This window comes from Enoplosus armatus, chromosome 3 (genome assembly GCF_043641665.1).
Source record: "Enoplosus armatus isolate fEnoArm2 chromosome 3, fEnoArm2.hap1, whole genome shotgun sequence".
Classification (NCBI taxonomy): domain Eukaryota; kingdom Metazoa; phylum Chordata; class Actinopteri; order Centrarchiformes; family Enoplosidae; genus Enoplosus; species Enoplosus armatus.
Genome location: NC_092182.1, coordinates 11,594,919 through 11,616,127, shown reverse-complemented (window position 1 = coordinate 11,616,127; position 21,209 = coordinate 11,594,919). Strand labels below are relative to the sequence as shown.

At 41.4% G+C, this 21,209-nt stretch overlaps 2 protein-coding genes across 3 annotated transcripts; both read right to left on the bottom strand.

Moving 5' to 3' along the window:
* Window positions 1-3,999: 3,999 nt before the first annotated feature.
* Window positions 4,000-12,559, bottom strand: timeless (timeless circadian clock). Of its 2 annotated transcripts, none has more exons than XM_070902826.1 (29): window positions 12,469-12,559; window positions 12,171-12,324; window positions 11,824-11,938; window positions 11,652-11,714; window positions 11,421-11,522; window positions 11,138-11,293; window positions 10,925-11,058; window positions 10,448-10,535; window positions 10,158-10,334; window positions 9,424-9,641; window positions 9,235-9,338; window positions 8,836-9,005; window positions 8,619-8,744; window positions 8,304-8,455; window positions 8,115-8,212; window positions 7,912-8,032; window positions 7,598-7,799; window positions 7,356-7,495; window positions 7,069-7,148; window positions 6,842-6,965; window positions 6,643-6,725; window positions 6,375-6,529; window positions 6,029-6,269; window positions 5,608-5,676; window positions 5,345-5,463; window positions 4,885-5,119; window positions 4,546-4,597; window positions 4,370-4,440; window positions 4,000-4,156 (listed from the first exon to the last, which is right to left on the bottom strand). In XM_070902826.1, exons 1-29 carry the CDS (start codon window positions 12,548-12,550, stop codon window positions 4,026-4,028), a joined length of 3,762 nt encoding a protein of 1,253 aa, XP_070758927.1. In that variant the 5' UTR covers window positions 12,551-12,559; the 3' UTR covers window positions 4,000-4,025. The 2 variants fall into 2 exon arrangements, with proteins under 2 accessions (XP_070758927.1, XP_070758928.1); XM_070902827.1 differs by having other exon boundaries at window positions 4,546-4,585.
* A 2,405-nt stretch (window positions 12,560-14,964) lies between these two features.
* prph (peripherin) lies at window positions 14,965-21,209 on the bottom strand. The gene is made up of 10 exons (XM_070903008.1): window positions 21,200-21,209; window positions 20,261-20,834; window positions 18,492-18,552; window positions 17,845-17,940; window positions 16,897-17,061; window positions 16,683-16,808; window positions 16,359-16,579; window positions 16,110-16,162; window positions 15,198-15,271; window positions 14,965-15,045 (listed from the first exon to the last, which is right to left on the bottom strand). Exons 1-10 carry the CDS (start codon window positions 21,207-21,209, stop codon window positions 14,965-14,967), a joined length of 1,461 nt encoding a protein of 486 aa, XP_070759109.1.

Here is a 21,209-nt window from a genome sequence, read left to right as displayed (position 1 = left end):
GTACCAGGGAAAAACCGGTTTTCGCCCAACTTCTCCCTAGGCTCTTTTTAAACTCACAGGCTGAACTAAACCGACAACAGCGGCATCGTTTTGTTCCTACCCCTGCCTCATGCAAATCTTTTTAAAACGCGAGACTAGCCCTGACCACAGATGTGAGGAAGGCTAGCTAGTTTCCATTCTCCGCGGGTGCCTCAGTCAGTCACAGAACTTTGTAACTGAATTAACCGTTGACGCTCCCGTCTGTGACTCCGCACCGAGCAGCTTCAAGTCCACCTCTCTGGAAAACCTTAACGATCCTCCCTCACACACCTCCCCTCTCCCTCTCTCTCCGCCGAAGTAAATGGCACTTAAAAAACAAAAGGAGAAAAACTTTTTCCCTCTCTCCCTCCGAGGCAATCCCCTCTCTCTCTCTCTCTCTCTCTCTCTCTCTCTCTCTCTCTCTCCATCCAGCGTCGTCAGTTGGGCCGTTAGAAGAGCAGCGACTGGAGGGGGCTCAGCAACAGATGAGGCCGCAGCTTTAGTGAGCTAGCTAGCTATACCTGAGCTCCTGCAATAAACTGCTTCAATTAACGGGGTGTTAATTGTTGTGTTGGTTGGATATAGAAGAAATAATAATGAACTGATAGGAGTCCATTTACACCAAACCTTGTAACATTATTTGGTGTTTTTTCTCCCAACATCCCATATGAGAACACAGTGCAGGCTGGCTAGCTAACGTACAGCTGTTTTACTTAAGAGGATGATGATGGATACAGTTTAGGGATTAGCCAAAGTGCTAGCTATAACAGTAGCTACCACTTTTTAATAAGGCACCCTCGATAAAGGCTCTATAAGTTGTAATTAATGGCTTTATTAATAACTAACAAATAATTTATTAACGGATAATAAACAGATTAGAACATATTTTAGGTTGGTACTTTGTCTTTGGTTGGTGTTTATCCTCACGTAGCAGGACACTAGCTTTGTCTTTATGGTTCTTGAGTTTAGTAAAGTAAATTTAAAAAAATAAAAGGAACATATGACCTCTGACCTTCTGGAAAAGTGCTGCAGAGCATCTGAGCCTAACTTCATTCATTAACAAGTTATTTAAATGTACAACTATAGAGTGATTCAATTCAATACATTTTACTTTATTTCACCAGGACAATCCACTCAGTATTATTACTGCTTTCCAGGGAGTCCTGGGTACCCCTTAAAAACAAACACAGACAATTAAAAGTCTTTATTATTAACTCACTAACATTTGTTATTGCAGATGACTTACTAACTTTTGCTGTTGGCTTATTAGAAGTGAGAAGCATGTGGTCCTTTAGTATTCTGCAGTAACTGCAGACTTGATGACACTAAGTCATGGCTTATAACTGATACATAAAGCAATATTGATTTAACCAATAATTAATTAGTTACAACTTTTTAATCCTTTTTAAAGGGAGTTGTTTAGAAAGTGGTGCAGACACGACTAATGGATAAAATTGTCTATACTAGGCCTATAATGAGCTCCATGTGTTTAGACAGCGACCAGTGTTTGAACATGAAGGCAGACAAGTTGTGTATATATTTCGGGTTTATCCATTTCCCCTCTCCTTCGTGTAATCATAGTTACACACTGAGGAGGGCTGGGAATTTGCTGTGTTCAGAGAGTAACAACTGGTGACACAGGACTCTGTGGATTGTGTTGGTACATGCAGAGGGAATGAGCTACAGCTGCGAGTGCTGAGACTGTAGGAGCACTTCATTCTCACCACAGGGTCTACCGGAGGGGGGGGGTGTGTATGTGTGTGTGAGATGGGGACAGGGTCTTATTTATTTATAGCTACGACCATAGACTGCATGGCCACCACAACAACAGTTCAACAACTACACACACACAGGTGCTCATTGTTTACCATTTTCAGGGTGGAGACAGTTGACATGTACATTTTATGATCTGTTCAGTCAGGTTTGACTCGACTGAGCGTGTCGTGAAGATTACAGATTATTACTTTAACACGGCTTTCAAATTCCGTGGTTTCGTGCTTTGAAGTTTTCCAGTTACGTGATCATTTATTGGTACATTATTCTACATAAACCCTTTCACTGCATTTCCAGGAGGATTTAGCAATAGACAAATGTTTGGCTATACCGCTGACAATGAAATATACTGTTGATTAAGTGCAAACGAGCAATTGAACAATTCTTTTGCTCCTCCTATAGTGAAGATGTCATTGTTAACAAGCGTCACACTAATTTTTCAGTTCTCAGAAAAGCATCAATGCTTCTCTCATTTCCAGTGATTCTACATTTCTGGAAAATCTGAATCACAGCTGGTCTGTGTAATCCATAAATATACAAAGCAAACTTTTAAAATACTCTCATATGAACAACCTGAAACCAGATAGTAGTAAGGTCAAGGCTATGTGCCTCTTGTTATGTTGCGAGGTGAAGCTCTGTTCCAAACCAAGTGAATTTGGGGAAAAAGAAATTATGCAGAAAACAAATCAGGTAGTATTTCTCCACCCCTCTCAAACTGAACAGACAAGTATATTTCCCTGAAAATTTACCTACACATTAGACTGTGCCCCAAGGTAATCTACAGCAGGAGAATCACGACACAGGCCCTCTACAACCTTTTACGATTCTGTCTGTTGCTGAGTTTCTGTGAGGTTAAGATATGTTTGAAATACCTTTTCTTATGCATTTGTATAAAACCCAATAAATTAAAAAACCTAAACATGTAATCGCCAAGGAAATGTAATCTCAAACCCTCTTCTTCTGTAGCTTTTAAATGAAAAGTCAGGTCTTCATTTAACTCATCAAAGCATGGCTTTTATTTACTGACCGGCAGCTTGCATGATTTAAGGACTGTATAATGCATCCTTTGCTAACATTTATGCACTACAGCCTCCAGGCGTTTGCTTTTTATGTTCTAGTTACAAAGCAATGAGTCACCCCTCTATAAAGTCAACATACAGTCCAAGTCTGGTTTAGGTTGATCCATGGAGACATATCAGGCATTTGTCTGTGCAGAGGAAGTGATATACCTTTAACCCCTTAACTTCAGGAACTACATCCATCCACCATTGTGCTCACATGCTTAACTCGCAGCAGTATCTGTGGATTCTCAGGTCTGCTTCTGGCTCTGTGGGATGGGGGCAGAGCAGATGCGGTGACAGGAAGTTACTAACGTGGTCCAGATGTAAGGACAAGAGACCACCTCTGACACAGCTGCAAAACATGGACGACTGCAGGCAGCGACTGCAAACATACACAGGATACAGGGTCCCCGTGTTGAAGAGAGCTCGATCAAAAGACGTTGCTTCATGATCTTGATCTGTCCCTGTTTTCATTGAGCCGGTCCTCACTCACTACAGAGGTACAATGCTAATTAAAGTTTTGTTAAAAAATTCAATTTTAAAAAATATACAGTATATACAATATATTTTCAAAAGAGATGTTCATAATTCTTTAACTAATTCACAAAGTGTTTATGTGCCCTCTAGTGTTTAAAATGATGTAGTGCAACAAAAAAACAAAAGAAAAGCTTCCACTATTTTGACAACTGTGCTTTTTACATTTTTTTTATTAATAGGTAGGCAGGAATTTTATTCTGAAATACAAAGTCAACATTGGAAAGTACAAAAGTATTTGTGGCGATGCTATTTTATCGAACCAATGAGACAAAGATGAAATGAGTGAGTTATAAACAGTCCTGTGATGCAAAACTTTCTCAGAGAGCAAAATCTATATATTCACGCTGGGGAGAGAAAAAGAACAACTAACAAAATAGAAGACAGGCAGAACGTATTTCCCATAACTATATAATGGCACCAATTAATTACTTACCAAAGAAATGATTAAGAAATTGCTTAATAGGATCTATGTATCCACACGGGGAGGTCTAAGGGCCTATTTCTCTGGGTTGTTTGGTATTCCATTAATAGAGTTTCCACTGTTTGGACTGCGGCCCTCCAGAGAACCTCTGAGCAAAGTGGGGGACTTTTATGTCTCCCCTGTCTGCAGGTTTTACTGTCCATTAAAGACAGTCACTAATCCTCCTCTTCCTCTTCATCAATTAAGACCATCTTCCGTCTACGCTTCACAGGAGCAGAGACGTCCTCCCTGTCTGAATCTGCATCACCGTTGGTATCCATATCCATTGCAGTGGTGGAGTCGTCCTCTGTGAAGACATGTCATGTGTGAGCCAAAATGCTGCAGTTCAGTCATGTTTAAAAACCTCTACTGTCAGAGCTGATGTTAAGCTTAGCATGACATCAGGAACGAAAACCTAAACATACTTTTAACCTTTAGTTTTCTGGCTGGGTGCCCAGTTAGTTATTATTAAACTAACACATTAAAACACTAATTTATTTGATTTCCAACAGTAAAATACCATTCTCCTCATCATCATCATCGTCCAACACTCTGCTTCTGCTTCTTTTAGTTGAGTTCTTCTCCTGGGACCTGATGTGAACAGGAATAGATTAAGATTTAAGAGTACTTAGTAATAAAAATAGAAATTTCTCAGATGGCTTAACGGATTAACAAAAACACAGAGCAATACCTCACCTCTCAAGTGTACTGTCTGTATCCTCAATAGGAGTGAAATCTGACACAGGAGCTAAAAACAACCAAAAAAAACATTGAATAACATGAACAAAGTCATCTTAATCCTTCACTCATCTTTGATTAGCAGTAGATTTAAACCAATAATGCCATTGTAGTGTTTATCTATGTTATATTCTCAGGAAAATGAAGCATAAACACAGATTTTTCATATTTAAAAATATTCAATACCACATTCTTGGCTACTAGATGAGCCAAAGCTGGCTATAAAAGACTATGTAACTTAACGCTGACCTACGGGACAGAGCTGCAATTAACTGTCGTCATCTGAGACGCACTTACCTGTATGCTCTGAGGTGTGTTTCCTCTTGCGTGTGAGCAGCAGAGCTCTCAGAGCCTGAGCTCTCTGTTCACTCGAGACTTCCTCCTCCTCCTCCTCCTGTGATTCTCTGGTTGGACTCCTCGAGCAGTCTTGCTCCTCGCCTCCTTTAGGTTCTTCCTCTCTTGGACTAAGAGCTGCAGCTGCACTCCGGAGCTGAGATGTACTGATCTTAGCTGGAATCCTCCAAAAGGTTTCCTGGTTACAGAACAGTGAAAAATATATCCTGTCAATGTAAAGTATCTGTACTGTACTGTACTGTATAGTATTTTACCATCAGGTGCTTAATCCATTATTTAGAAATTATTTTGCAATCAAACTTTCAGAAACTCCAACATGGTCTCAAATGAAATCACAAAGAGCAGATCAAAGGGCTATAACTAGAATGAGGTGAAATGATTTAGTAGTGAAATAAAAACACACCTGTTCATTTGCAGGTGCTCGCATTCCCAGTTTGCGCAGCAGCTTCCGGAAGCTCTTGCTGTCCATGGCTTCTTCATTTGCCTCCGTCAGAGGAACAAGTGGCACAGCCTGGGACAAACCTGTTGAATGATTCACAATGATTTCATTAACAGACCAAACAGCACTAATTAATGTTTTTCACATGTACTGTAACTTCCCTGAGAGCTAAAACCAAAAAATAGCATGCTAAATGTTTGGATACTTTTGTTTTTTGTTGCTCTTACCATCTTTTTCACGGTCCTCTGCTGTTCTGTTTAGACAATTCTGTACCCACAACATCGGTCCAGACATACCTGTCTCCAAAAAAAAGAAAAAAGAAAAAGAAAAACAACAGCATGAAACTAATCCTGAGAGTACACGATGGAAGAATATTTTATTCTTGTAGTCTTAAAGATATACTCTTTCAAACAAGGACTTAACACACAGACCACCAGCGTCTTTGCACATCAACACATTTGTTGTTTATGTCTTTGTTCTTGTCTAACCAAAAGAGACCGATATTACTTTGATAATTACATTTAATCCACATATAATATTTAATATTATCTTATTATACTATAATATATACTACTACTACTACTACTACTACTATATATACTATAAAGAAAGGACAGAGCACAAAGAGCAGTTTGGCCTTTGTCTCACCTTCCTGTTGTAGAGCATACACCATGGCGCCTACATCAGCTCTCCTCTCTACCGGGGAGTGCAGGCTTTGGCTCCTCCTTCCTCCATTTTGTGATTTTTCCCTTTCTTCCTCTTCATCTTGCTCTTCATCTTCTTCTTCCTCACTCTCTTCAGACTCATCCCCCTCCACATCTTCATCATCTCTGTCCACAGGATCCTCTGGGAAACCTTGTGTTAGTCCTTCTAGGAACTCTTCTTCAGTCTGCAGCAGAAAAAGAGTGACCATTATTGTGGAAACACCATTTCTTGAAATATAATTGATTGGTTATTATTATTTTTTTTTTTAGTACATCTAGATGAACTTTACCATTCCTTTCCCAGAGCTCTTCCCTTGGGCACTGCGACTCCTCTTCTTATAAAGTTCTCGTCTCTCCGACACCAAGCCCATACTGAGCAGCTTGTCCACCACACGAGCACGAGACCGCTTGGCTGTGAGCTTCTTCAGGATATTACCCAGCACATCTGTGAAAAAACACAAACCATGAAGAGTTCCTGAGACCGAGGGCAGACGTACACTGAAAGGCTACCTCATTTTCCTCTCATGCACTACACTATGACAATATGGTGTCCAGTACCGTCAGAGACTTTGTACTCCTCGTAGAGCATCTCCAGCTCCTGCTCCTGCTCCTCAGTCCAAAGAACAATCCGGGTACCTTTCCTTTTGGAAAAGAAAAAAACTCTTTAAAAAGGGTTTGCAGTATATAGAGCCATTCTGCAATATATTCCTCTCTATATTAGCTATAATTTATTACTCATTCTGTCTGGCATACATACTTCTGTTTATTCAGTTCCTTAGCGTTGTCCACCAGACCCATATGCACCAGCTGCGTCACTACCTGCCTCCGAGTGCGGGTGTTGTTGCTGAGTAATGGTAGCAGAGTCTCCACTATATCTGGTACTAAACACAAGAATCAACAGTCAGTGAAAGAATCTAGACCTGAGCACATAGTGTGCGACTGAATCTTGTAACTTATAACACAACAAACGAAAAGAAAGCAGACCTTCAGAATGACGGTGCTCCTCAAAGAGCTTGCGCAACTCCTCTTCCTCCTCTTCAGTCCATGTTGGCTTCTTTCCCTCTCTGACATATTTAGGACGAGATGCAATATTTGAAATTGCAGAACCCAAGACTTTTGTAACAAATGTAAATGCAATTTGTTTTATAAATGAAATTTTATAATATATATATTTTACCTGTAACTTGGTAGCAACAGTCAGCTTAACATGGCACACAATAGTAGACACACACACAAACACTAGAGAAATACACAACAAAGACAGCACCAACCCATCTTTGGTGTAGCCTTCAGTCATCTCTCGTGCAGCCCCCACATTTTTCCAGAACAGCAGTTCAACATATGCCTTGTTGTTCTGTGCTGCCAGTGACAAGAAACGGTGCAGCACATACTTGGCGAAGGTCACCAGTTCCTATGACAGAGAGAATAAAGGTAAGCTCTCATGTCTAATCTACAGCTGACCTTACATCACTAAAAGCTTGCTTGACAACACTGAAGAATGTCATTACCATACCTTGTAAGCAGCTGCAGCGGGGTCACTCAGGATCTTGTTGAAGAGGTTGAAGACTGACAGCTGGAAAAGCAGGGCGTCCATTTTGAGATCGACAGCCAAGCGGTGCAGCATTCGAGCGATGCAGTGGTTTGTGTGAGGTGTGTTTTTTGGGTATGATTTTAATAACAGGAGGTATGGACGCACAATACTGGGGTTGGCAAACCTGTGCGGGGTTAAGAGAAGGGTAACATGCCCCATTAGGTACTATTCGGCAAGCAATGGCAGGTTACTATCTTAAACATTATCTTTTAAGTTCCTATAACAGCTTTCATCACCTCTTGATAAAGTCTAGAAAGTTGAACTCTTTTTCAGAAATCTGGACAGACTCAAACTCTTCTTCTTCTAACTCTGCTGCATCATCCTCCTCCTCTACCACAGACTCAGGAGCAGATGACCCTGAAATTAAAAAGGCAAGGTTTGACTGCTGCATAGATGCTGTCATACAAAAGATACGTAAATATACATTTTAAAAACTTACTTGGCAGGTTGGCATGGAGGATCTGCTGAAGGAGTTCCAGTTCCTCTTCAGGTTCCACATCAGCTGAACCAAACACATCTCCCTCTGGCCACACCTCCCTGCGTATGGCAAGAAGATGATAAATGCTTAAATAACTAAACACATGTCTGATGATTCTGAGGGGTCGATGACGCGTTGAGTCTCGCTGACCTGGCAGCACGCAGCAGTGCCAGTGCTTCTGGTCCCAGTCGAACCAGCAGGGCGTCCTGCACCCGCACCATGGCCTCAGTTCGCTGCTCCTCAAGGGGAGTTTCAGATATGGCATCAAATGGCACGATGCTTTCAGTTAAAGACTCAGACAGCTGCACACAGAAGACAGAGAGGAGGTATTCAGTGTTGGTAAATTCTGCCCTTTAGAGTGCATCCTTCTTGTGCAACTTCACTGCTTTGAAGCCAAACTCTCTGGTGCAGAATCTGACAATAAATGCTCTTCTGCTCCCCCTTGAGGACGATTCTCAGACTGACCTGAAACCCTGTTGCCTTCAGCTCCTCCTCCACAACCTTCCAGGTCTCTGCCAGGGCCTCTGGACTAGTTTCTGCAGCTGAGGGCTTTTTTCCACGTTGAGACTTTTTCCGCTTCACCTTTTTCTTCTGCAGAGTTAACCAAGATATATATTGATATTCTAAGCAGTTACTAATGGCGAGAATTTACACACACTACACATTTAGCTCAAGAACTTACCTGAACCATCAAGTTTTTGCGACCTTTGCAAAAGCGTTCCAACATGCGCAAAAAGAGATGAGTTGACTCCACCAAGTCTTTGAGGTAGGAGTGAGGCTGTCTGGTTTCATCATACTTCCTCAGCAAGGTCAGGAAAATCTCCCTGTATTCCATCAGGTAAAATATGTTACCTAGAAAGTGAAGGTAAATAGATAGATAAGGCAACTAGCAACAGACTTAAAACAAGATTTAAAACTGAGTATTGTCTTAATAGTATATCCATATACTTTGAGTATTATGCAATGATGAGACCATGTGCAAACTAGTGTTCTGTTTGAGCTTAATTAACCTGTAAAAAGGCAATATTGTATAACTGGAAAGAGTCCTCTGACCTCTGAACAACAGCTGTTAGCATCTTACTTTTAATAACGTTGGAACTCTGACGGATGCTGTCATCCTGTGAGCGGTCCATCTCGTTCACAGTTAGCAACAGTTCCTGATATGCCTTTAATGCCAGGTGCATCCTAGAAAGAGCAAGTGATATCAGTCTGGGACCAACGCACATATTTGACATTTCTCTATCAACCTGCTGCCTAATGAGCTTCTTACCTGCGTGACCAGGACGTGGCCTCTTTGCGGTCTGTGAGCATCATCTCGTAGTAGTTGGTGATGTTGCGCTCAATAAAATGGAAAGCACGGATGGACATGGTCTCAGAAACTAATTCAGCGCGGAAACCGTTGCCACGGTTGAAGGCCATGAAGAAGCTGAGTGCCCAGAGGTAGTACGTCTCATCATGTTGCTGGGTTTGTTCTCGAATTAGACTTTCCTGTAGAGGAGACGAGGAAACAAAGTGAGAAACTTTTACAAAATGGGTCCACAAATGTACGCAGCAACTACACAAAGGTTTACTTATGAGTCAGCTATTGCACATAAACATATTAGACACCCTCTTTAAAATGATTTTTAAGTAATGTAATTTTATAAAAAGGTATCAGAATTTTAACTCTTTCAGTGCATCACATTAGATTGAGTAAAAAAAGTACAGGACTGCAATGTTTTTGATAGCTCTTTCTCTTTTTTCATATTGATTAAAATGTTTTAGCATATTGTGCTTGTGTTAAGTTTGCTTAACTTTACTATGTCTCTTGCTTCTTATTCATATTCTTAATTAGACATGTTATGAACAAATAGACTTCATAATGATTCTAAGTATTTGATGATGTGGTGGCGTCATATTTCCTATTTGCATACAACTCAACAAGAGTCAAAAAGGGTCATTGTTGAATAGCGTCAGTGAGTCTATACCACAAATAAATAAGTGACTAATGTAACAGCGGCTGACCTTGACAAGGTACATGAGGCAATTGTAGCAGTTCTCCAGGAAGTCCACACAAAACTCTCGCAGGAAGAGTCGAACATTTAAGGCTGAACGGCGTTTGTCCTCACATTCCTGAGCCTGTCGATTCCTCTTGGGAACACGTCTCACTGCTTTGCCTGTGTCATGAGTATAATTTTTGAACTAAAAAAAGAAAAGAAAAAAGAAATATTAATATTAAAGCATCACCACACCTCAACCTCACCTCCACAAAATTGTTGTGCATAACAGATGAGATGCAGGACGTCACTACTCACATTATGAACATTTCTGTGGTAAATCACATCTTTGTCCCCAATCGACTTAAGACCTTGAACAACATAAGACCCCCCAAAGCGAGAGTGTCTGAAAGAAAAACATCAAGACACGCACACACACGTGTTTATTTCTCAAGCTCCAGTACTTCAAACAAGCCATATACAGGTCGAGTAGTCACTTTATATCTAATTGGGACACAAACAAGAGCTTTCTGTAAATAATATGCAGGGGTTCATTTAAATTTTTCAGGCAAAGATGGAAAATAAAACACATTTTGTGTCTAGAATGAAGAGCGTAGATTTGATCACCTGTAATGCACAATCTTATGATTGAGCAAGTAACTCATGTTATTTCTTGCCTGGCAAATACTTCTTGCTTGTGTTTCAGAGTCACAGTATAAAAATGTATCTAGCAGTATAACTGCAGCTATCTGAAGCTGTTTGTCAAGTGGTGACTGTATATCAGCTTGATTCTACCTGGTTCCTCTTTGTAATGTGCGAGAACGTTTCTCTGCATGTTCCTTCTGCCTCAGTGCCTCCAGCTCCTGAGAGTCTCTCTGCTTCTCTTCTGCTGAACGAGCGTGACCGGCGCTCACCAAAGCTTCCGGCGTCTGGAAAGAGAAAGAACAGCTCAAACACAGAACAACTGGAAATCGATATGTGTACCGCCAAGGGGTTCTTCAGTCTAACCTGGTCTCTGAACATGAGGGAGATTATTTCCAACACATGCATACTCCACTGCTGCTCACTCTGGGCCGACGCCAGGAACTTGACCAGGTCATCGAAACCGCTCATGTGGATTGCCCACAGCAACCGATCATGGACGCTGGCATCATCATCCACTTTCTACAGGAGAGACAGAGATTAGGGAAGACGTACAGGTGAGATGAAGGGTAAGGGATGAATATGGGACAGATGTAGCTCTGCTTCTGCTTCTTATATGATCACACTGGTATTCATGTTAAAGCCAGACCTTCTCTTCACAGGGGTCCGCGGGTACATGAAGCACATTCCTGACCAGCAGCAGGATCCTCTCTATCAGCAGGTTATCTTCCTCCTGTCTCTGCTCCCAGTCCTGAAACAGACAACGGTGAGTAGGAATAGACAGGAAGGAACACACAGATAAACAGAAACATTTTACTGATATAATGTTGAAAAGAGGTGAGGTGAAAGTCATGTTTTGTTTTACCAGTGAAACACTCACCAGTTGTAGAAGGTTGTATAAGATCTCACTTAAAATGACAAACACCCTCTCACTGGCAAATGCCTGAAAATAAAAGCACAAAAAGTACTAACTATTATACAATACAGTACTTTTTAAACATGAATTACAGTTGTTACATATTAGAAAATGTAAACTGACACTGTCACTATACCTCTTTATAGGCCTGTAAATGAGATGTCACTTGCAAAAAGTGATGTCTAAACACTGGGTCATCAGGGACTTTACCAAAGCAAAGCATGGCAGGCTGAGTGAGGTTGACCATGAGCCTGAGAACAACCAGAGAGGAGTCATGTGAGCAACAGGTTTTGTTCAATAAAACAATACTTGGCACCAGTATAGCAATAATGTATCACAATAATGACAATGGTGTATCAATAACCCACTTTATAAAACCATATTATGACATATTAACAAATGCATTATTACACCCACGCACATTATAACTATTCATACATACATTTCAAGTTCATGAGAGAAGTTTCATGTTAAAGTTTTTACCTGATGCAAGCATCAAATAAGGCCTTGTCTTGTCCATGCTGAATGATAATAGGTAGAAGGTCATTCTGTACAATCTGGCCTGCACCCAGCTGCTGGCGGACATCACGGGCGTCATCTTCATGACGTAAATACCTGATCAAGTCTTTCACACTCTCTGCAACACAGAGACAGAACAGTTAGGACGAGGATGGGAGCAAAATAATTCAATATATTTCCCCTTCCTTCTGATGCAGGAAAATTACTTATTTATTACAATAACAAAATATTTATAGCATTTCACAGCATTTTAGCAACTCACCTAAGCAATCAGCTTCCTTGTGATAGGCGTCTCCCTCCAGGTAGCCAAGAGCACTGCATGTTGCCAAAAGCTCGCAATTCATTTTGAATAAGTCCAACCACCATCAGACAGCCTGAAGGTGAAGGTTCAGAGTTATCAGCCATACAACAGGATATAAAAAAAGACCAACAGAGCATCTCAAAAAGTTGTTTACACTATGAAATTCTGCTTTAGTGTGATCAATCAAATCAATACTGGCTAATGGACATGACATGTAAACTTAGAAGCAGTTAAAACATCTTGGCCTGGCACATCTGTCACCTGTAGAGGGGATCTCAAACCTTTAAGTGGGTTCTAGGTAAACCTAGTTATCCAACATAGCACACCAACATTATTTTGGCATTAAACTTGAAACCAGACTAAGGGACTCTAAGGTCACTTGTGCATCTAACTTAAGGCGAGGTAGCATAATCACATTCAAAATATTATCATAAGGGATACTCGTCAAGGGTGTATATTAGCTAATCTACAAAGGAGGCTCTTCTCCACATACTGCTAATGTTATGTAGCAGGGGCAGTTAGCTTCAACAGTCTGACCTCGTAATGACTCGAGTCCTGGTTCAGAGAGAGAAAAACAACACGGACTAACTTACCAAACCGTTCAAATGCTGTGACTCTACAGGTGTCGTGTTCAGCAACCGGCGGTATGTAAAGTTCAGAGCTTTTCCATAAGTTTGACGGTGGTTTCGGCCCGCTGTCTCTCAAGTCGGACAAGTCTCGCGCCAAGACAGCTAGCGACAGCGGATGTAGAATGTCGTCACTACGTGGACAGTAGGCCCTGAGTTTAGCATTTCAGGCAGCGCCTTGCCAGGTTAACAAACTCCAAACTAACCAAAATCAACGACAGGTCTGTGCCATGTTGAGGCAAAAAAATTAAGCTTAGGGTTTGGTTGACGTTTGGATGTGCTAGACATTTAGAATTTATGGGAATATACCTGCAGTTTGTGCAAAAGTGTCGCCTGAGAGGTTGTACTTAGGTAGTAGGTAGTAGCTGAGGAAAAGGTAAGGACTTCCTCTTGCTTCTGTAACATAAACTTGTGTCGTTGTTTACTAACCTCCTTGGCATAATGGTTAATTGGTTAATTGTACTGCTTTATAACTTTTTCTAAAAGGTTTATTTAAAAAAAATCTTTAGTGTAGAGCGTATCACACTGAAGCTACCTGGTTCCATCATTCACACTGAGAGAAAAAACATCACAAAGACTGCTAGGGGTGAAGGTGTTTGGACAATCTGCTGGACAACCAGATTGATGCCTAAGGCCAAAGAGGAGAGAAGCAAGGTACTGTATATTTTCTAACCAAGTGCACAGTTTTACGAATTAACCATGTGATGTATTTACAAACCCGTCTTCAGACAGCCAGAATGTCATATGAGGGTCCTGTGAGTTTGATCAGGCAAGCAAATACTGTTATAAATGGTATGTGTGGTAAAGGTGGTACGTGGTAAAGGTTGTCACCCTTGGGTTCAAAGGGATCTGACAAATTTATAATGTTTTCCCTTTATACTTTCCACCTATCACCTGTTAAAGATGAAATACTAGAGGAATTCCCTTGCCCTCCCTCCCTCCCTCCCTGCTTCCTATAGTGCCCCTGTTATAATTTATGCACACCACTGATTCTGAGTGACTAAAACCTATTTCTTTACAAGCACAAGGTGCTCTTGGACATAAAGTGCAGGTTATAAGCTAGAGACATTGGCTTGTATGGAACAAAGCAGCGGTTATAGAAAAGAGGAAATTAGTATAAACCAAAAAAAAAGTAGTACATTCATAATGAGTTATGTGGACAGAAAACACAGATTTGCTCCAATTAATTTTATTTGCACTTACATATTCATTCATCAGTCATGCCAGATACACACGGCATTGCGAAGCAAATTCAGCAAGTCTTTTCAGTTTGGTGACCGTCATATTTTCAGTGTCAACATTTCCTGTGTGTTACATGTTCATTAATAATCCATGTCATTTGTTGATTTGTTGGTTTGCACAATAAGAGGATAGCAAAGCTTCTAAAACAAATGCTAACAGGTTAATTTATTCTCAGTTGGTCTTTTATGGTGTGTTGACCAAAGGGCAGTGTCTGGAGTTTTGTTTGTACGTCATACCTACAGCACAAACTACTATTTTAGCCTAATGCTCTGCTACAAACATGTGGTCGTCTAAGGATTCCACGGGATTGCACTGTAAATCAAGGCCTCAAGTGGTATGTTAATAAAGTGGTTTTGCTTAGCCCTACAGATGACACAAGTGTTTAGCAAAAATTGGGTAGCTTAAATAGCACCAAGGTGACACTGTCTAAAGGGATTCATTCAACATTGCACCTATACTGAGACAAGGAAACACATAACTAGTGGGAATGAGGACTATATAGATCAGAGTTTGGGTTTTTTTCACACTTTCCTTCTCTTTTTTTTTTCTTTCATGGCTCTGGCCTTCACATTTTGTAATCAGGTTTTATCTACTCGTCCTTGTCATCCTTGTCGCTTCTATCAGTGCGGTCTGAGTCTCTCTCCTTCTCCCTCCTGGATTCCTTCACCACCTGATGGAAAAGAAAAAGGTTTGTTCAAATTTACATTCATATGGTTTAAGTAAATATATAACTGTTATGTTCCTCACAATTTCCACAATGCAAATAACATCAAGCCAGTTATTTTGCATTGTGTCGTGTCACTTTTGTATAGATCGTTGTACCTCTCCATCTCTAGTCTCAACTGTCTTTATCACCACAGTCCTCTTGCTCAGGCTGCCTGGAGCTTGTTCCCAATCTGAAAAATCAGATCGAAGTGCTGCTGAGATTTGTGCATTCAGATACATTTGCATTCTCAATATAGATGTTTTTAAGTTTAACATTCATCTCAAAGGTTGAATTATCAAGGTGTTATTGCTGTTTAAGCTGTATAGAATAGCAAAGTGGTAGGAGGTATTTTGGGCACTCCTGGTTCTGGAAGTAAAAACCAGATGGATTTTTCTAGATAATGTTACGAGACTCAGCATTTCAAGGCTCAGATTGACTCGGACAGATCAACAACTGCATAAGAAAAAATCAGGTTGTCTACCTTTATCTATGACTCTCAAGGTGCATTTCGGAGAGTAATATCCCAAAAAAATTTGGTTACATGTGCTGCTAGGGAAAGCTAAAGATTATGCTGTCTGAAAATTGACGATACAGTTGGCAGTTTAAATCAGTTTATTTTTAGATTCTGGGTCAATTTTGAATGAATTCAGCAACTTTGTCGACGTTTTGAAATCACTACAACTCCGAATCGCGCCTCTTACTAGCTTATTCTCCATAGCAACGGCAGCTGAGGCACATGGGTATTTTTGTATTTAGAGCCATACCCCATATGAAACTGACAGACAAAACATGATTTCTCAGAAGTTGAAATCATTAAAAAATTAAGGCTGTAACATAAATCCACAGGATTGTTACATTCTCCAGGAGAGTACTGCATTTCTATGTTAAGTGATATTGAGGATATTGCTTAAAGAAAAAATTTAGATGGGAATACAGAATGGGGAAAACCACTTCCTGAACCAGTGGCTCCTCCCACTTCATGACTCTATAATTGATAATAATCTTAGAAAAAGAGAACTATAACTTACCTCGCTCACCAAAGTGATTGCTCATGCCAAGATTGAGGATGGGAACAGTAATCCTGAACAGGGAATATAAAATGTGGGTGTTATAAACGAATCAGTAATGAAAAGTGATTTCCTTTACTTGAGGTTAGACTTGCATATCAGTTACTCTGAGGTTTGTAACTGACATAGATTAAAGACTCAAACATACAAGAAACAAAACAGTAACAACAGCAAAGATTTGGAGCTGAGACACATTTCATTCTCCCTCACCTGCTCTCCTCGCCCTCCAGCAGCTTACGGTAAGTAGCAATCTCAATGTCCAGAGCCATTTTGACATTGAGGAGGTCCTGGTACTCCCGAAGGTGGCGAGCCATCTCCTCCTTCAGGTGGCGGATCTCCTCCTCCAGCCTGCCTACGTTGTCCTGGTAGTTGCCAATCTCATTGCCAAACTGGTCCTCCATTTCGCGCATCTGCCTCAGCAGAGCTTCATTCTGAAAAAGACAGCAGCACATACAGAACAATAAGAGGGTGTAATGTGTATAATGACAGATTATAGACTAATATTGACGAATGACAGGTTGTGTTTGGCCTCACCGTATTCTTCAGAGCATCAACTTCACAGCTGAGAGACTGAATCTGCCTTCTGGACTCGTTGGCCTCCTGTTTGGCCTGCCTCAGAGAATCAGTGTTGCGCTTTGCGGACTCAGTCAAATCAGCAAACTGCAGGAACAAAAGATGAAGCACACAAGAGTAAATATGTGTTTGTGTGTTCATGAGTGACTGTCAGTATGTCTGTCTGTATACCTACCTTGGACTTGTACCAGTCCTCAGATTCCTGCATGTTCTTTAGGGCAATGGTCTCGTACTGAGCCCTGATGTCCTTCAGAGCACCAGTGAGGTCGGGCCTGGCGCTGCTGTCCACCTCCATCTTCAGTTGCTGGGTCTGGACATTCACTTGTACTTCCTGGATTTCCTGATAGCATCAAGATATTCAATCAATCAATATTGTCAGAAACACAAAACTGTTATATGCCAAGAGCTTCTCAACAATTTAAAAAATGAACCATTTTTTCATACTGAACCTATGCATCAGTATCCTCCAAGGTTCAGTTTTGGGACCCTTACTCTATTCTCTTGAAGATCTCTTGTTGATGTAATCATTGATCATCCAACTTCTATGCGGATGACACTCAATTAATCTTTTCTTTTCCTCCTTCTGAAATTCAGCGACTGCTTGCCTTGCAGATATTGCTGCCTGATCTTCACACCAGATTTTTTACAACTTCAACTGGAGATTAAAATCCCACATTTTCAACACGTGTCTGAACTGACACTTTTTTAGTGTTTACTCTCTAAATACTTATAATTTTGCTTAGAAGGTTGTCAAAACTGCCAGTGGTGTCCACCACCCATTTAACCTAAAAACACCACAAGAGAATACAATCATATTGCAAAAAGTAACACTTACTGAAGACAATAAGTGTTAGTACAATTTAAATTTAAATCAGCTATAGAGAATACGTTGAATCTTGTTAGTCTGACATAAAATTACTCTTTGCAGCATCTCTTGCTCAGCTAATCACTGGGATGATCTCATTGCAGGCAAGTCAATCAGTTAGTTTACCACAAATACCTACCATGATAATGTCATCATAGGTATCTAGATAAGATACTGTGAAAGGTGACACCAAAGAGAAAGGACGTTTCTATTTATACAAGCACAGTGAGAAAGTGCAGAGGAGGTGGCGTCACTTACTTCATCATGGAGCTTCTTAAGGAATTCAATCTCATCCATCAGAGCCTCAATCTTCCTCTCCAGCTCCAGACGGGACAATGTGGCATCATCCACGTCCTAGTTTTTATATGAGAAAAAAATTATCGTTTATGTTGCTATAATTGCAGTATGTCATCCATTGCTGAAACACATCATTATTATGTTACATTACCTCTGAGATTACATTTCAATCGGCTGAAAATATTATGAGAGTATGTTATATTACAACTATTTGACAGATTATTGTGAGTTTCACTTGTTTTGAGGCTTTAAATATTTGATTTGTTTCAAAGACTTTCTATATAAAAATGTTTAAAAATGTAAACTACAGAGTTTTTTAGGATAAAAAGTCAATTAAACTAAAGTCATGCCAGTCAACAACAGTTACAATGTATCTGATCTGTAATCGTTTCACTCGTATAAATCACTTTCTTAGAGGAAAATCTTTCAATAGAAAAGTCTCTTTCCTGTGCAGTAGTCTAGAGAAATGACATTTTAAAAATCTGACATATTACTCATATTACTTTGACACAATTGTGATAATTGTTGGAGATTAAACAAAGCTTTGTCCTGTCATCTGAGCCTGAGGACACTGTTATCAATCACGGTCCAGTGAGCTGAATGTTTACCTTGCGGAAGGCAACCAGGTTGCTCTCAGCGTCTGCCCTCTTCTGGGCTTCTTCATCCAACCTTGAGGACAAAAAGAGCAAGACAAAATATTTCAAGCAGTGTTCAGATTTCCTTCAGGCTCGAAGAATTTATTCTTTTTTTACAAAAGGGGAGAGAGAGGAGCCTGATGAATTTCTGTCTAAGGTTGCACCAGGGCATCAGCTGGCAAAAAGCTTTCTGGATCAATTTGTTAATTCACTGTCCCGTAAAAAGGGTTTGGGAGTGCACCCAGTGGGACCAGCAGCTGCTCCTTTCAACTAATGTGGTTTACCCACAGTTCAATAAGGTCATCTGCACACACTCAATAAGGTTATGTACACACACTTCCCATCTCTTTAAAGATTTTAAATGGCCATGTTAGTATTGGTTAGTATACAGTGAAGGGATAAAAACTGTGACATTTACAGGGCAGCGATATAAAATCTGGAATATGTGGGATTTGCTTTTCCAGCCAAAAGGTTACTTGATGCTCCTGCAAAAACAAGCTAAATCTAATGAAAAAGGATATTTCATAATGGTCTAGAAAACTCAGTTACAATTCATGAGTCATCACAATGTATAATACAAAGTTTGCTCATCCTCTGCTAACACTCCCTGACTGATGGGCTGTCTGTGTGGTCAATGTCTGGATGTGCGGTTGAATCCAGCTCCATCTGTCCTGTCAGACAGAAATCATGTCCGGACTGGACGTAAAGTAGATTAGTGGGGAAAGCATCACACAGTGGGCCCTGCTTCCTCATCTTTAATTCATGCTGCGTTACAGGGGTCCTTTTGTCCTAATGGGGTCTCTGGCACCATCCCATCAGCACCGAGGGACACTGGAAACACACCTAATGGAGTCATTGAGTCACATTGATTTTTCCTGACGCTGTTCTCGCCACGCCTGATATCCAACCTCTCTTCATCTGGTCCCATTTCCTCCCTCTCTTCCACTCCCTGCTCCTCAGCTGGCCCCACCCTGTGTCCGGTCCATCCTACCCTGATCCTTTCTCCTCTCATCTCAATGTGTGCGTATATAATTGTGCTTGTTTCTATAAGTTGATACGTTTGGATTATTTTAAGGGAATCATTCATCACCAAACACTTTTTTTTGGCATCAAGTACTCTGTCATAGTTTGATCAGGCACTGTTCCTTGTTTTGTGTTGAACCCTGCCAGTACAGAAGACATTCAATAAACATATACACTCATGCATAGAAACAATCTCATGCGCAGGATGCAGTGCAATGTCCTGTTTCATGCTGCCGCTCTGTGGTGCCCAGTCTGCTGATGTGCCACGCCCTACTCCACCATCACTACTGGTCTCAAGTGGTAAACGCCCAGGGACTCACTACCTTTTCTGTACTTAAAGTGGACCATGTACAGTATATTGTAACAGTGTCGATGAACGATCTGATGGTGGCATCAGTGGTGAGCACAGTAGCCCACACCTATTACTCAGCATATATGACTGACAAACTCAGAACAGTGAAAATCTTGAATGAAGAGGAGAGAAAACTGTTGACTGTTGGGACGATATGGGTTGTTTGAACAGGATGCAACTTTCTCTGTAGCCACATGTTCCTGTTATTTTCTTGAGGCAAGGCCAAACAATTCCTCATACTATTCTATTCTATAATTTTTTTTCAATATGCTCTTCTAATTACCCTGTCCTTCACCCAAAATAATGCCCATGCAAGAATCATCTATCTATCTATCATACTTTTCTTTTTTATCATGTTGGCACCAACCTCTGCTTGAGCAGGACCAGGTCATCAGCCAGGTTGTCCCTCTCCAGTTGGTACTGGTCCCTCTCCTTTCCGATGGCATCCATTTGGCGCCGCAGCTCCCTCAGCTCCTCCTGGAAGAGATCGGTGGCGCGGTTGGGCTGACCGTGCTGCTGCTGGCCCTTGAACTGGTTGAGCTCCTGCTGCAGTGCACCATTCTGCTGCTCCAGGTAGCGCACCTTCTCGATGAAGCTGGCAAAGCGGTCGTTGAGATCCTGCAGCTCGGCCTTCTCGTTGCTACGGGTGGTTAGGAACTCCTGGTTGATGGCTTCAGCCAGGGTGAAGTCCACCTTGTCATAGGTGAGGCGAGGGGGCTGGGCGGTGGGGCGGGAACGCTGTTGGTGGTAGGTGGTGGAGCGGGAAACCACCGCGGGTGACATTGAACGCATATAGCGCCCCCCAGAAACGGGCATACGGGAGGACACGGGGGAGTAAGAGGACATGGAGATGGGGTGCGGGCTTCCAAAGGTGCGCCTGTAGGAAGTGGAGGTATGCATTGAAGAGTGGCTCATGGCTGGTCTTATTCTGTTCTCTGTCGCTGTGGAAAGAAGGAACTGGAGGCTTGGAGATGCTCGTGAGGCAACAGGACATCAGACTGAAGAGTGCTGGGGGTTTTTATGCTCAGCTGGCTATCCCATCATCCTCACCCCTCCCTCATTTCTCCTCACCCCACCCACAAGAACCCTTCCTTGCTCAGTCACTCATCAGCACGCAGGCTTTGGCCACTCCCTACCCTTCGGAGATAGACCCTGCCTCTCTCTCTGTGCTTTCACTGGCGCTCTGTCTTACTCTCTGTCTCGACAGCTCCACGCTTTTAACCAGAGCGCTTGGCAGAAGGCCAGACTGGCCTCCACATTACTGCTTTGATTACTAAGATGTCTCCTCACACCCACTCCTCCCCACCTTGATTCAT

What these genes read in the sequence shown, in the direction of transcription:
- timeless (XM_070902826.1), bottom strand. Translation starts at nt 12,550, where the DNA reads ATGAATTGCGAGCTTTTGGCAACATGCAGTGCTCTTGGCTACCTGGAG. An exon ending in CAAGGAAGCTGATTGCTTAG is followed by an intron (nt 12,325 to 12,468) that starts GTGAGTTGCTAA and finishes TCTGTGTTGCAG; the next exon opens with AGAGTGTGAAAGACTTGATC. An exon ending in CGGACCCCTGTGAAGAGAAG is followed by an intron (nt 11,294 to 11,420) that starts GTCTGGCTTTAA and finishes TCTCTCCTGTAG; the next exon opens with AAAGTGGATGATGATGCCAG.
- prph (XM_070903008.1), bottom strand. An exon ending in ACCTGGTTGCCTTCCGCAAG is followed by an intron (nt 17,941 to 18,491) that starts GTAAACATTCAG and finishes TATAAAAACTAG; the next exon opens with GACGTGGATGATGCCACATT. An exon ending in TTGAGACTAGAGATGGAGAG is followed by an intron (nt 15,046 to 15,197) that starts GTACAACGATCT and finishes CTTTTCCATCAG; the next exon opens with GTGGTGAAGGAATCCAGGAG.